This window comes from Centrocercus urophasianus, unplaced genomic scaffold, assembly GCF_019232065.1.
Source record: "Centrocercus urophasianus isolate 14NV4802_14NV808 unplaced genomic scaffold, USGS_Curo_1.0 seq_11, whole genome shotgun sequence".
NCBI classification, from domain to species: Eukaryota; Metazoa; Chordata; class Aves; order Galliformes; family Phasianidae; genus Centrocercus; species Centrocercus urophasianus.
The window spans coordinates 65938769-65955059 of record NW_024884253.1 but is presented as its reverse complement, the minus strand read 5'-3'; the positions used below and the strand labels follow the sequence as shown (position 1 = coordinate 65955059).

The window sequence follows — 16291 nt, the reverse complement described above, 5'->3', positions numbered from 1 at the left end:
GAATCAACTGTCTTCTGGTTTCCTTCTCTTCTTACTCTAAAGCATCTCTTTTGAATAGTTATTGATTAATGAATTGTGATAGAAATGGAAACATGAGGGAATTGTCTTCTACAATACAATGGTGGATTAAGTTGCAACTTAATATATTTAGATTTATTTAGCTGTTGGTTGCATTTCTAAGTAGCTCTCTGTAGGTAAAGTCCTAAAACCTTGTCAGGAACTGAGCCTTAAATTTGTGCTCTGCTCCCTGAAGAACGGACTCAGGCCAGAGTTTCCCCAGGCATCATCAAGGCCCCATGGATACAGAGCTGTGCAGGGGCACCACTGAGAAGAAGGTTGTTCTTTCACAGCACTGCTTTTGTTCTGCCCCTCATTTTTTCTCTTCTAGAACAGGCACGAAATGCAGTCTTTCCAAAGTAGGCTGTCATAGTTCTGTGTTTCATAACCACCAGGGAAAAATCATTCAAGTGGAAGAAAGGGTAGTGTTATTGATTTTGTAGCATGGAAAGCATAGAATAACCTGTCTTTTATCCATAATACTGTGATTTTTCTCAGTTGTGGAGTAACTTGGGTAGGCGCACCTTAAATTTCGTAAAGAACTTCATCTTGAGAAAACTTTACATCTCTGTTGGTTTCACATATATTCATGTAATGCTGCAGCAACTTAAAATGACCAACAATTACAACTGTACACCTTGGAAGTTTTCGTACCTCAGAATAGTGGTAATTCATTAGGACTGATAAGCAAAGAGGCTTTTCATTTTCTTTTCTGTCTCCAATGAAGTAAACTCGTTTTTCCAGTCTTGGAAATACAGCTTATAATTTTAGTGAATAAAGGCAAAAGTGCATGCAAAGGATGTTGTTAGAATTCATTATATGAACTCAATATGACTGTTGTTTGAGGAGGGAATCTGTTTTGCAACTCCTGCTCTGGTCACGGAAGCCTTTTTTCAGAGACCACCAAAGACTAAGATGGTGCTTCATCATACAACGAACTGCAACTGAGGGATGATATCTGTGCACTGCAGCCAGCCTTTGTTGAACGCTCACCTTTTGTCACTGAACTCAGAGGAAATGGGTAATGAGCACAACTCTGTACATATGTTCTAGAAATTGCTAGAAGACGACTATCTTGGTATGAAGTTAACACTTCTGGTACTCCAAACCATTTATTTCTGTCAGTGCACAAACTTTACTCCCTTTAAGAGTCTGAACTCCTAATCTCTGTGTCTGTTCTTAACCATGTTTTTCACAGCACTGCTGTGTAGTTACACTGCAAGTAGCATCATTACACTGCAAGTAGCATCTGCGACACCAAACTGTGATCCTCCAGTACAGCTGCCTCTTCTAGTTTAGTTTGTGTCACTTCAGTAGATGAACTAGAGAGCCTTGTTAGCTCCATCTCTACAAGTACAACCAGAGAAAGCCATTGCCAAGGAAACTGGATGAGGGCCTAGGAATCTGTATGTGTAGGCAAGCCCCTGGGAAAGCAAGAATAACAAAACTGCCAAACCAAACCCTTATCACCTAATTTTGCAAGAGGACTGTTTAGTTGGGAAAGTAGTTAATTACTGTCTGATGAAACAGTCTTTCTGGAACTGAGTGGCTCTAGTGTTTATTTATAAGTAGTTTTCATTAAGAAGAACGATTCCTGATTTAACATGGTGCAGTGTATTCGTTCTAAAATAAGGTTAAAAAATGGCTGACACTTGGCCAGTACTGTTTTGTTGTTGTTTTGATTGAACGACTTGTAGCAATCGGTAGCCACTGATAACCTTCTGTACCTATTCTCACTTTCCAATGGTCTGAAGTAACTAGAAAAACACAGATTTTTATTCCACTGACTGCCAAAGCTGTGTTAGTATAACTTGAGTACCACTTTAGCTTTCAATGTAGCTGAAGTCTTAAGGCATTTTTTCCGTAAGAATTCTTGAACACACATTAGCATGCTGCACTTTGTGCACTTTTCCAGATCTGTCCAACCCTGTGTGTTACTGCACACCTCTTGTTGACCTAACCAGCCTGGCTGATGGACTGTATGGCAGCCAGTGCAGCAGTGGTTTTTCAAATTAGAATGCTTTTAGTCCCTATGTTAGCAGTGCTCTGATGCGTTAAATTACTGGCCCTTAGCGCATGCGTTTGAAAGTGCAAAGCTTGTTCTAATTTGCCCAGTAGTTTTTTAGGATAACTTGCTCGGGATCTCTCAGCAGAGGCATTTCATGCAGCTTTCTGAATCTGAAGAACAGGCTGATGTGTCCTGGTGAGGCTAAGAGAGGTTGGGGCCAAGAGGTGTGTGATCATTCATCAGGCACTGAACCTCACTAGGCCCAGCAATCACTGGGTGAAAAAACAGCTGAAGGGGGAAGGATTCACCCTGTTAACTTCATGCTCCCGGCAGCCCTTCTGTGAGTCTTTCCTTGTCAAAGGTCTCTAACGTGACTCTTCCCAAAGCATTACAGCCCGTCTCTCATTTTCCTGCCACCTGGGTGGTGGTGGAGCTGCAAGAAAGCTATGTGCAAAACTGATGTGCTGCTTGCTGGCTCAGAGTGTTGATACAATTCGCTGAGAGATAGACACAATGCTCAGCTCATGTCTAATTGGTGCCGTTTCTGGGTGGAACACAATATTCTTTTATGAGCCGTAAGACTTCTGAAAACCATTGTAAGTAGAGTATTTGAGTCCTTCCCATATTTTCAGGGATAAAGGAAGTTGTTTGATGCAGTTTATTTTTGTGGCACTCAAGCCTCATATTTAATTGAACCCTTTTATGCTCCGAGGCTTTCTGTTTGCCTCGTGCAGTATTTGATTGTGGAGTGTTCGATGTGCCTGAGCTGCTTTTTGTTCTGTACACAAAAAGCCGATATCTAAATTTCTCTTCTCCGAATACACATAAAGATCCATGTAGACATGATTACACACTGTTCCCTTCTTGCAAGCCATTTCTGTCTGTGAAGGAGTAATTGTGCAGCCCTGGTTGTGATACACAGCATTTTGCATGGTTGTTTCGCAGGTGATCATGTCACCACAAAGTGCACGGTGGTGAGAATTGGACTTGGAAGGGTCAGTGCTGTCAGGCGTCGTCACAGGGGCTGAGATTACTTGCTAGTCCATCAAATTTTTGGACACTTGTCATATTTTTAGGATGGGAACCAGACCAAAACATCAATAGAACTGTTATGTACGACAAATTAAAAGGAAAATAGAACGTAATCATAATCAGGGTTTGAGAGTCTGATAAGCAGGGTATAAAAACCCAAGCCTGAATTAGATTGTGGCTTTTTTATCTTTTGTATTAAGATGTGCAACACATGCACACATACAAATGCGCAAATTATAGCAGGTGCCTGGCTGTGATATCCCCGCTGTGACAGCCATGCCATTGAGGATGTGATCAGCCCATTTTGTTACAAGAACTTCATTGAGCATCTTCTGTTGTCCCATGGCAGCAGATGCTGTTTACACCCACTCTTCTGAAGAACATGGCAAAACACTGTTTTTAATTGTTTTGCCTTTGGTGTATTTTCTTGCAATCTGTCAGTTTGCCGTGCATCTAACAAAACATGACCCTAAAAAGGGGAGGGAGTTTATTATTCTTAAAAGCACAAAGGCTCTGTCTAGCGTGAACAGAACACTGCTTTTATGAAAGACAGCACATTATTTCCTGCTGCAGCTAGGTGAAACCACAAATGGATGAATACCTTTATTTTTATTCTCCCTGTCATACATACACATTTACTGAGTCTATTAAGATATTTGCCATGGTTCTCTGGCTGCCAGTATCTTAAGGCATTGATAAGGTACGGAAACAGTTCATGGCTCCTAAGGGTCCTAAATTGCTCTTAAAATTGGGTCTACCCAAATCCTTCTTCTGTAATTGAAAACTCTATTTTGGATTTGGCTCAGCAGCATCGAAAGGTACTGAGGGGAGCAAAAGGTTGCGCTGGGCTGGGAGCTGTCGGCACGTCAGCAGCAGCAGGGTGATGAACTTATTGTTGTGAGGGAATGAGACTCTGCTGCACTCCTCACAGACTGCTTTTGCTAGCTGCTTTTTGTGCTTTATCTTACAGGCTGGCATTCGGTAGGAGATAAATGTATTATATATATCCACATGAGAGGGAAACAAAATCAAGTCAGAGAGATATGGACCCTTAGAAGAGATTAGAGATTGGAAGGGCACAAAGTACGTGCAGATACCATCTTCAGAGAACGCGATTAGATGAGAGAGGAATGAGGGAGGCACGGCCTGCATTCAAACCTGGCTGTGTTGGCGCTGTGCTGGGAGGCAGGCATGGTCAGCTTGTACCCCTGGTTTGCTCCTCAGATCTTATACCCCAAGTGTGGCTTCCAGCTGGGATGCAGCTGAATAAAAGTCAACTTTGTGCTGCGACATACTGGGTCCCAGCAGTGCAGCAAGGAGTGGAGGAAGGAAGCTTGTCTGCTCCTGTTTCCAGGCCTGTGTGTGCTGCCAGTCCCTCTGTGCCTGCAGCAGATCACATAGAAGCCTGAGGAATGACCAAGCCAGGACGAAGGATCTGAACCATGAGGGGAAGACTTCTCCGTCTTGTTCCTGGAGTTACCAAATGTTGTAGCAGTATGTGGAAGACTGCCAAGTAATTTGCTGGAAGAGGAAAGTTTTCTGTAACAACAAAAGGCAACAGGAGCAATGGTTTTAAACTAGAAGAGGGGGAATTTAGATTATATGCCTTCACTCAGAGGGTGCTGAGGTGCTGGAGCTGGACAGGCTACCCAGAGAAGCTGTGGGTTCCCCATTCCTGGAGGCACTCAAGGCCAGGTTGGATGGGGCCCTGGGCAGCTGAGATGGTGGGTTGCAGCCCTGCCCTTGGCACGAGTTGGGGCTGGGTGGGCTTTAAGGCCCCTTCCAACCAAAGCCTTTCCATAATTCTGATAAACATTTATTTCTGTAGGCATTCCATCTGATATAAAATCAAGAATTTCGTGAAAATGCCATCAGTAGTCCATCAGTAGTCACAACACACAGTCAAATGTCAGGACACAAGAGGGAGACAGGAAGCACCGCAGAGAATCACTGTGGCACAGCAGAAGTCTGTGGTGTTTGCGGTGTTTCTGCAGCTTGCTCATCGTGTGCATGGCTGCTCCACAGAGCCCGGAAAGGACTTGAAGTAATCAGCAGGGGCTGCGATTACAGAGCTGGCCTCCTCGGTCTGCAGGTGTGGTAATGGGGGAGGTGGGGAATGCAGTAGCGGGCTACTGGAATGACACAGCAAATGGGGAATGGCTGTTGTTGCCTCTGCCTCTAGAGCTGTTTGGGGAACCAAATTTATGTAGCAGGTGGAAGGCAGAAGGCAAAAAAAACCTCCTTTATGCTGCACACAAGAGCTGTGGATCTCCTTGCCACCAAGTGCAGTAGAAGCTTTTATGTGTTCACCAGGGTTTTGGAGAGGCTAATTGTAGAGAAGTATGAATGTATTGTATGAATGACTACGGGGCACACAGGAGCCATTTACAGTTCCTCCAATTCAGAGTTCTTGAAACTGGGACTGTACAGTAGGAACTGTTGCTGCATGTTTGCTCTGTTCCCATGCACTTCCCTCTGCACCTTTTGGCTGTTGCAGGTACAGTGTGCTTCTTAAGCTTCCAGGACAAGCATAGAATATGTCTTTCATGTACTAACTGTTGGAAATCTCTTTGTTAAATGGGAAGGGAAGGGAAGAGAGGAGCTATGCTAAATGCTGAACTTATGACATTTAGAAAGTGCTGTAATGCCACAGTGATGACTGTCGTGTAGCTGTCAATGTAGACAGGTATGCTATCAGATACCTTAGAAGTGACCTGTTTGACTGCTGTGAGGAGCTACTGGAAGGTCAGCTATTAGACAGTTTGTATGAAACCAAAGCCCAGAGCAGTCTTACATCAGAATATTATATTGCAGAGGTTGTCACTGCAGTTCTAATTGGCTAAAATTTGCCATGACTTATTCTCCAGGCAAACAAATTAACTTGCAGTTGAACAGATTTCTTTGTCCATAATTTGGTCTAATACCTGACGAAAACAGTTGATTAGAACATGATTTACCGGGTTACTTTGTATGACTTGTATCTATGAACTAATAGGAACATGTGCCTATGCAAAATCAGGGGCGGGCTGCAGAGCAAATAGATACAACTCTATAGAGAGCAGCTGCGGTTTGGTGGAAGGGGAGGAGGAGGAAAAGCTTCAGAGAGACTCTGGCAAGGTTGTCAAGGTTACAGATACTGTTGCTTCTGTAGGTGAGTGGCTTGGGCATTCTCTGTTGATAATTGGTATCAGCTGTTTTCTTTTGAGATAATAGAATTTGCATTTTAATTGAATTGTTGCATTTATCAACACTAAAGCATAAAACATAAGTCACCGGAAGCTTTGCAAAGTATCATCATAAGGAATTTGGGGGGGGGGGGGGGGGAAGGGAGGGAAGAGTGCAGTTGTTGCATTTATCTGGATAACAGTTATAAAATTTTAAAAATATGTATGAAATGAGACTCTGGTTATAAATTAACCACCAGATAGGCTCTCCTGATTGATTACATCCCAGCGCAAACGCAGTTTTGGAAGCTGTGATTCACTGTTTCGAACATTTCAAGCACTCCAATCTGGTGCTCAGTGTGACAACGCAGGGCTTGCAGTCAGTTTGCTGCTTTGAGGCATTGCTGAGACAGCAGCAGTAGCAGTGCTTTAGCCCTGGAAAAGGAATCTCCACAGGTACCAGTATGATATGGCTCAGAGTCTGACAGTGTCAGGACATGCTTTAGGAAAACAAATGATGTCGTGGTAGATTTCAAACTGTGCTTGGAATTGGTACAATAGGTCGTATTGAATTTTCTGCCAGGTTTAAGAGTGATACAGTAAGATCTTAATTCACTGCAAAGATGTGCAGCACCACAACCTTCCTTAGAGCTACATGAACATACTCAATTAGGGATGTGGCCCAGGATGTTTGTGCAGTAGACGAAATAGGCTCCAAGAACACACTGCTGCTGTAGGATGCACAGACACAAGATGTCACTGCAGTGGTGTCCCTGCAGGTTGGCAGAAAGCAGGCAGCCTGCTTTGTAGGCAACAGAGAGGAGCTGCACTCTGCAACTTACTGTACACCAGTAACATCCAGCCAGAAAATCCACCAACACTTTGGCATTAGAGCAGCCCCCCCTCTTACTTTGAAATGCTTCTCATGTGCGAAGTGAGGTAATTTGGAGAACTATTTAAGGACTCACAAAATATCCTGCCCTTTGTGACAGGAAGCTGGAAATCCCACTAAATCTATATGAACTGCACAATTTTAAGTAAAGGAGAAGTTCCAGAAAATGCCATGCCTTTCAGGCAGCGTATCCACTCTGAGTTTGGAGGAGACACCACTTTCTGTTTTCCTCCTAAAGGAGAGTGAGGAAATGGCACTTTCTGGTCTAAAACCACCCTTCCTATGCCCACTCGACCTTCTTGTCCCACTGCCCATTAAAATCCTCAATTTCTCAGTTTCCCCTCCAAGGAGGAAGAATAGTATCAGTTACTGGTTCATTAGCACAATACCCATGATGGGCAACTCCCCACACTCTGAATTCTAGTGAATTACATTACATATGTTGTACAGCTTTTACTTTGTTCTCTGTCTGGTTTTTATAATCAAGTATAGCCTGTAGCACCGATTTTTCCAGAATGAATTAAATCTTGTACATGGGATTGTCATCACGTGTTTTTCTCATGCTTTTTAAATAGTGGTTGAATTTCAAGTGGTCTTGCAGGTCTCATGGAGAATTTCTTCATGGAAAGTAGATTCTACTTTTAATATTTTAACTCTTTGTCATGCAGCTTTCTATATCAAAAAGCTATTATGAGCTGGCATGTAAAACACTCAGGTATCTCACTAAGGTGAGGATGGACCCATCTTGGGATGAAAGCTTAGTATGCCCAGAAGAATAGTGTATTTAACTGATACAGAGCTATGCAGCTTACAGTGGAAATCTCTCAAAATTCCATGGAGAATGGCATAGTCAATAATTGCTTTATCTCAGCTGTGAGCATGACAGTGCCCCATGTGCAGAGGTATCCAGCAGCTCATCCTTCTGCACTGGTCGGGTCCTCTCTCCTGCTTAGTGTGCTGTAGGGACAGGCTGAGGGATGGGCAAACACAAAAGCAGTCTAGGGTAGTAATGCAGATAACTTTACATGAGATGTGTGGAGAAAGACTTGGGGGTCCTGGTGGACAAGAAGCTGGATGTGAGCCAGCCAACTGCTTGTTGGCTGCTATATCAGTGCATGAATGCACCGTCTGAACCAGAGATACAACTATTACATTTGATCTGTGAACTATTTGAGTTGTGGTTTAAAATGTGGAGCTAGCACCGACCTCCGGTTTTCAGAGAAAATGCTTTAATAAAAGTGTGTGGCTTAGTTCCTACAGCAGAGTTCTGGGGGTGGAAGATTAAACTTCACCTGTGATTTATTTACTGGTGTGGCAGACAGGCTGGCAGTTGACTGCCAGAGCTTTCCATCAGAATTTCAGCTGCATCACAGTATCAGAAGGGATGGGAGCACGCTGCTCCACGCTGCACATTCTACCTGGTAGGTGGTGGCACACAATACTGCAGGATAACCAGGCTGTGCCCCAGCAGTTCTGTGCTCTCAGTGAATAGCGGGCCCAGTCGTGCTGAGAACATAAATAACAGGAGGTGATTGTTAGGGTTTAGTGCTGCTTTACATACGTGTGTGGATATTCAAGGCAGAAATAGATACTTCTTTTTAACAGAGCTGTAGATAATGCAGCATGCGCAGCCTTCTGCAGTGGAGAGATGTGAGGATGTCACCTTCTGAAAGGATCAGATTAGTGCTGTGAACTTAGTGCTGGTGGCTTGTTCTCCTGCCTCCTCCTTGGAAATGAAGTCATTTCAATGTACTACAAAAGGGACGTTTGTACACTTGCTGACTTACATAAAATGGAATACTTCATTCTGTCCATGAACCATGAAAAGAGACTTTATTCAGAAGAGGCTGGTACTTCTACGTCCTGGGATTTCTCATGAAATGAAAAATAAACTAATCTGATACTTTGACTACTACACAAAATGCACTGTGTGCTTCCAATGGAGAATTGATCACATTTATAATCTGCTCCCTAATAGCATTTTTTCATCATCGATGACCAGGTTTTTCTCTTGCTTAAATCTTTTTTTGGCATTCTGACCAGTCTGTGCCTGTCATAGCTGTGTTCACACAAGGGATGTATCTCACTTCACTTGCAGAGGGCAGGGCAGCCCTTGCTGAAACCAGAAGAAAATCAGAATCCTGTTTAGAAGGCAAGGCTCCTTTCCTCTTTGCCTCTTTTATGTGATGTGTACAACGATCCTGTTTGTTAACTGTGCCCAGTGTTACTGACTTTGTGTTAGATTTTCAGTCCTCGAGACTAAAACTGAATTGTGTTGGATTATGGTGTGCTGTGGGTATCATGTAACAAACTCTTTCCTTTCTTTAGGTCCAAACTGCTTTGCAGAAACCACTGTCATTCCTGCGGGCCGAGAGGTGAAGACTGACGAATGCACTATATGTCACTGCACTTATGAAGAAGGCACATGGAGAATTGAACGACAAGCTATGTGCACTAGACATGAATGCAAACAAATATAGGAAATCTACCAGTCCAAGAACTCTCATGGTTTTTATAAACTATCTCACAGCAGTGAGCACTGTGGATGACCCAGGGAAATCGCAATGAGAAGATTCTGGTGAGGAGCAAATTGACTATGGATACTTTGTTTTTCACAGTCACGTAATTCTGCAAGGCAAAGCAGTGCGTATATTTAAATAAAGTTTGGACATAAGAATACTTGTCTTAATAAATGTGTTATTTTCACAGTGAGTACACTAAAATACACTCTATAAAATATTCTATGTATTTCTATACTAACATAGAGCTTAAAAATAAATGTTTTATATAGACAGTACAGATTAAAGTACTGTATCATTGCCTGTCCTGTTGTGTACATGCACATAACTAAACATTACACTTCTATTCTAGTTTTATCATAGTAGAGTTTTCTTTGGGTTCTTGTGTTCGCTTTTTTTCTATTTGTTTCCTTTCAGTTTATTGGCCAGGAAGGAGTGACTATATGATAAAACTTCGACATCCTTGCTGTTGGAAAAAAATGTAGTCCAGTATGCTTTCAGAGAATGTGCTCACTTATGCACTTAAGAGTAGTGCTGTAATATAAAAGTGAGTCAGCTCCTTTTCTTAGCTGCACTGGTATAGGTCTGCTGGTCCACAGCTGAGATCACTTGAAGCAGTAATACAAAACTGGTCTTTCTTATCTGTTTTTATAAAACCTTAATTAGACCAAATCAGTTCATAATACAAAGTTCAGACGTAAGATATTACAGCAGGGCAAATGCCTCTGTGACATCAACAATACAGCACTGCTGAGCTGGTGGAAATAGGGTAAGTCAGTGAGTGGCATCATCAATGTAACCTGCAGTAGATGTGGAGACGTGTGGATGGGCTGTGGCTGCACACACACATCCTTGGGCAAGAGAGAACCATCCCCTAGACCTTGCTGTTTCTGCCTTGCTGGTGCTTGTTCAGCTTTTTGATTCATCTCAATCTGTCTGGCTGCCTGCACAGGTTGTGTAACTGTGTGTTGACGAGAAATGTTTTGAGCCAGCTCTTCGAATCCATCAAAGGATTTATAGCGCAGAAGCTGACTCTGGACACACACGGAGTGAATCACATCTCCCTGCTTCCGACGCTTACAGCCTTTGTTTAGATCCATGTTGGTTTTAATTTAGCTTATCTCCAACTCCTGGATTGCATCTGCTTTGAATATCTGCTAAGTCAGTGGCTCAAGAGAACACACACAAACAAGGGCTTACTTTAAGCTTTTCATAAAAAAAAAAAAAAAAAAAAAAAAAAAAGAATGTGATGAATAAATATCAGAAAATGAATAACATTGCTTGATTCCCTTTTACTCCTTGCTACTTATTGCCATGCACTAACCTGGTTTCCAGGTTTGGATCCATACAAAGTGGGATTTTCTGGTACTGATGAAGACCACGGAAGTTTTGCCTGTGACTTCAGTCAATCGCAGTTCTCTCTTCCAGTCTGTACTTTGAGTTTGTGTCTGTCTATTTCTGGGACTTACTTTGTCTTGAATGGGAAAAGAGGAGTGATAGAAATGAAGAAACCATCTCTTGCACAGACAGTCCTGTGACAGTCAGACACGGCCTACTCACAGAGCAGTGGGAGAGGGGAAGACATTATTGATTTGAATAGCTTAAATCACTCAAAAATCCAGTAAATAGCTTTCCCTGAAGTGGATATGCATGTATGTAAACACTGCATGGAGACTGCTGTTCTCCAGTTGCCTGAATTCCCAGCAGGGATGCTAGAAGTATTACAACTGGCTTGTCACTAACTCAGCTGCTGGCTGTGAAGAATGATACAGACTGAAGATTTATTTTGTTTCTTGGAAGAGGAGAGGATGTGTTTTGTCTCTCATTTGTAGCTTCCGCTTCACTGAAGCTTTTGTTAAGCTTTATCGTCTTTCTTTGGGCTCGAATTTATGTTCGTCTGGGAAGTTTTCTTTCTTGAAGTACTGATGACAAGGTTAAAGGCTATTTTACTGTGTCTTCCTAGTGTAACTTTTATAGCTATTTTTTATTGCTTTTCTTTTTTTTCCAAATGATATTTTTCATCTTTCATTCCTGGCACCAACATATTCGTGTAATCTTTAGTTTAGCAATAGGTTGGTCCGTTCCCATTTGATATAGATTGTCCTGAACAAATTCATCTTGACAGACAGCTCTATGAATTATTTCTTGAAGACTATATTTTGAGATATAATCTTTCTGTTTGAGATATAATCTTCAAGTCTGCTAAGATGCAATTTCTTTATTGTTTTAACATAGTGAGATAGAAGTGGATAATCTTTGGACCTTCTTCATGCCAAGGTCACTGGCCGTGTCCAACTTTGTCCTCTAGTATTATTACGATGAGAGCTTTTTGGCCATTCCTGAGGATGGGCAGATGTCAGCAGCCTCACCCAGCTGTGGAACCAGGGAGTACAGGTATTTGTTGTTATCCCAGGAGGCAAGGCAGCACCATACAGCAGCTCATTTACCCACCCACCTCACAACATTCTGTTCCCAGTGAGACACAGAAGAGAAAAGGAAGAGCAAAAGTGAGAGAATGAGAACGGGAGGAGGAAAAAAAAAAGTGAAAAAACAAGTGATGATGAAAAGGCAATCACTCACCACCTCTCATAGGCAGATTGGTTCCTAGCCAGTTCTTGAACAAAAAACAATTAATGTACCTAAATATTGCTCTGCTCTGTTTTATTGCTAAGTGTGGTGTTGTATGGTGTGGAATATCTCTTTGGTTAGTGTGGGTCATCTGCATGGTTATGACTGTACCCAAACTCTTGCGCTCCCCCAATTTACCGGGGAAGCAGATTAAGAAACAGAAAAGGCCTTGACGGTGTGCAAGGTCTGTTCAGCAACAGCTAAAACATCAGTGTGTTAATGGCATCCTTTTGGTTACAAACCTAAAACACAACACCAGACAGGCTATTTGAAGAATAACTCCATCCCAGCCAGACCCAGTACCCGGTAATACCATCAGCAACCCCAGCACACAGGCAAATGACCCCCAGAGTCAAACTCCCAGAAGATGATCGCTCCAAGCAGCATGTGGGCCTTTGCAATGGGAGTTGGGGAGCTATTTCCATCCTGATACATAATGTTATTTTGCACAGATGTGCTTAAAACATAAACTTTCCTATTTATGGAATTCGAAAATGAAAAAATACGGAAATTAAATTTTTTTGTTTGGTTGGTTGGTTTTTGTTTTTTAAATAGCTAGTATAGAATGCAGTTAGAGACCAGTCATCTTTAAGCATATTTAATCTCTAAGCAAAAAAACAGCTGCTGTGCTGGCCATGTGTATTTTTCTAAATGTCATGGTTTGGTCAAGTAATACATCTATATCTAACTTTAAAAAATACAAATAAAGCCATCTGCATCACTTCCAGTGAATCAAATTAAAGAGAACACTGGCCGATCTACTGAGACATATTCTTTTGACAGCAGAAAAAAGAAACCAACATCAAAAAATACTGAAAAGGAAAATACAGACTTGGTGTCTCTCAACAGTCAATTTAGATGCTATTGGGAATTTTACATTTATTTATTAGCAAGTAAAGTGCACATTAGTAAAGTAAAAAGCTCAGTTATAAATAAGTAATTGCTACAGAATAATGCTAACTAATAGTGGGTTTTGTTTGTTGGGTATATTGTCCTTAAAGGTGGCATAGTTGAAGCCCACTTACTCACCTGTTTTTAGCTCCAATGCAGATGTGATTATGAGAGCTCCTCCGAAAGTAAGCCTTCTATTTTATGATGTTGGCCCATGACATCAGAGATTAATGTTGGTGGTACTTCAATAGAAGTAGAACCTTCCCACCACTATTCTGTTCCATTTTGTTGTCATGTGACAGATGACACAGTCTGAAAAAATGGCGTCTGACCTGGAAGTGTGGATGAAGCGAAGGGGTGTCATTGAATTTCTCCATACAGAACTGATGGTGCCCACTGACATTTGTTAATGCTTGCTGAATGTTTTCAGAGATCAAACACTGCGAGCACAGTGAGGTGGTGAATGGTGTATTTCAGCAGTGGTGACAGTGACATAAAAGACAAGCCACATTCTGGACAGTCACTGCAAAATGAAGAACATCTCAATCAGCTCATCCACACCGACCAGTAGATTATGACCAGGTAACTCTGCACTAAACTGAGTATCATCTTCAATACGCTGGAAGTGATGGTGGCAACACTGGAATCTCACAAATGAATGCTCACAGAGGAAGAGAATGAACACCATATGCAAGTTTATAAGGACCAACTGAACCAGTACAAGGCTGAAGGTGACAGTGTCCTGCATCGCACCGCAGGTGATGAGATGGGGTCACCACTATGAGCTTGAATCAAAATGCCAGTCCATGGTGTGACAACCATGTGACTTCCCCATAGAAAAATAAGTTCAAGATGCAGCCCTCAGCAGGTACAGTGATGTGCATTCTACTTTGTGATAAGAAAGGGATGATCCTTCTGGATTTTCTGGAACCCAGTGGAAGCATCAACACAGACTGCTACATTGTGATACTGACTAAACTGAAGGCTTACACTTCCAGTCAGGCCAGAGAAGATGACAACTTCTCTCTTGCAAGATGATAATGCCAGGCCCCAGTTTGAAGCACATAGAGCACATTGCCTATCTTGGCTGAACTGTCCTACCACACCAACTATAGTCTGAATTTTGCACCTTCTGACTTCTATCCATTCAGGCTGATGAAAGATGAACCACATGGGCAACCAACAATGCCATGATAGCAGTTGTGAAGCAGTGGGTCACCTCCACTGGTGAGGCATTCAGGCCTCATCACTGGCAAAAATGCTTAGCTAATGGTGGTGACTGTTGAAAAACTGTTTTGCAGCTGAGCATTAGCTCCATCAAATAGTTTTACTGTGCTCTTTTTATCTGTTGTTACCTCAGTGGAAATAAATAGGGTGCATTACTTTCAGAGTCACCTATATATGTATCCTACATGAGGAGTTTTTCAACTTTGTAGGTAATTGTGTCTACGAAAGCCATATTTTGGGATAGTGATAGCTCATTAATAATTTTGTATTTGAAGACTGTTCCTTGAAAAATCTATATTCTTCTCAGATGTTTATATGTAGATGCATTGACATGAGTATGAGATTTCTGCTTCTGCTTCTATTGCTTCTGCTTATTTCCCAATTGAAGTAATGCCAAATTAATTCTTGGTTTGGCTTTGTCCATTTCTGTAGGAGTGTACTGTATATTAATTTGGCTTCAAACCTATGTAAGTAGGTGCCTGAAGAGATAATATTCTAGATGGGTTCGGATAATTATAAAATTGCAGTTAGTGTGCAACAGTAATATTGATACTCATTTAAAACTCAAGAGGGAAGGGCAGCTATTCACCTAAATACTTATGCAAGATTTTAAAGGGAAAATGGGATAAGAAGGAAAGATGTGAGATATGAGACAGAGAAATTGAGTGTTACAGCAGGAATGTTAATAAAAGGAAAAACAGATCTACAGTGTCATAAAGGTGTTTTACAGGGATATTTTCAAAGCATATCTTAAGGAAAGTAAACAGGAAATGTATTCAGACATAAACTGAAATCTACGAAATTCCATTTGGAAATGATAACAAAAAATCTTAGTGTAAAAGGAGACTGATTATTGGAAGAGATTGTCCTGACAGGTTGCAGAGTCTCTGTCCATGAAGATGTTCAAATCCCTGAGTAGTGTGCTCTAGCTGGTCCTTCTGGACAACACTGAAAATTGAAAGCCATGCTGAAAAGACATTTAATTAAGCTCTTAAGCTCCTCAGTACAAATTAAAAGATATGATGAAAGGTTCCCTCACTTTGGAAAACAATCTCATTTGTTTTCTTATCATGTAATATGAACTGTACTGTCAAGATCTGTAATATTTGATGTTACTTTTGATGGTAACTTCAGTATTTAAACTTGGATAGCTCCATAATGCTTAGGAGGCTTTGACAGATACAGGAAAAGTCCAAACGTGTGCCATTTATCAGTTACAGACAAGTCAAAATTATGTATTAATTAGTCAGTAATAAAAAAGCATTTACATAATTATCAGCACAAAAGCTAGTGTTTAAAAACAATCAACTCTCAATTTACCAGAAATATTTGTTACTTAAATTCCTTTCTGGCTATTAGCTAGTAATGATCCTATTTCTGTAACACATAACAGTTTCCTGCTTTTTAAAAATTTCTTGAATTCTAGGAAATATAAAGCATAAAAAAAGCTTTTGTTGAAAATAATACAATAACGAATAGGAAGTTAGTCCTGTTGAAGTAATTATTAGGAGTGTATCTATGGCAAATGCTAAGTTTGCCACCTAGATTTACCAATAATCTTGTTAATTTAGAACTTAGGAAGTTTCCCTGCTTCATATTTATTTGGCAAAAAGGAGAAAATACCACCTATAACACTAAACATTCCAGTTCCAGCAAAATAGAGCACTGCTGCAGATTTTTTAAGCAGAGATTGTAACTAATTGCAAAGAGGTGAATTTATGAAAAGCTTTGAAATTAGGAATGCATGTATCAGTTCATAAAGAGTGAGGAAAAGAGCAAACTTAAAGAAGATCTAAAATCATGAAATAAAAATAAATTTAACAAGCAATTAATTTTGACAGTAGAAAAATAAGGAAACCCTTTTTCCTTGGCA

At 41.2% G+C, this 16291-nt stretch overlaps 2 protein-coding genes across 2 annotated transcripts in view; one reads left to right on the top strand and one right to left on the bottom strand.

Annotated features, from left to right (window-relative positions):
- Nucleotides 1-9633, top strand: part of VWC2 (von Willebrand factor C domain containing 2) — a 49115-nt gene extending 39482 nt beyond the window's left edge. The window contains exon 3 of the mRNA XM_042808739.1: nucleotides 9482-9633. Within this exon, the coding sequence (XP_042664673.1) occupies nucleotides 9482-9633 (152 nt within the window). The remainder of the gene's footprint in view (nucleotides 1-9481) is intronic.
- Nucleotides 9634-13474: 3841 nt separating this feature from the next.
- Nucleotides 13475-16291, bottom strand: part of LOC122171554 (zona pellucida binding protein) — a 28771-nt gene continuing 25954 nt past the window's right edge. The window contains 1 exon segment of the mRNA XM_042839219.1: nucleotides 13475-13523. The gene's annotated coding sequence lies outside the window, so the exon portion shown is untranslated.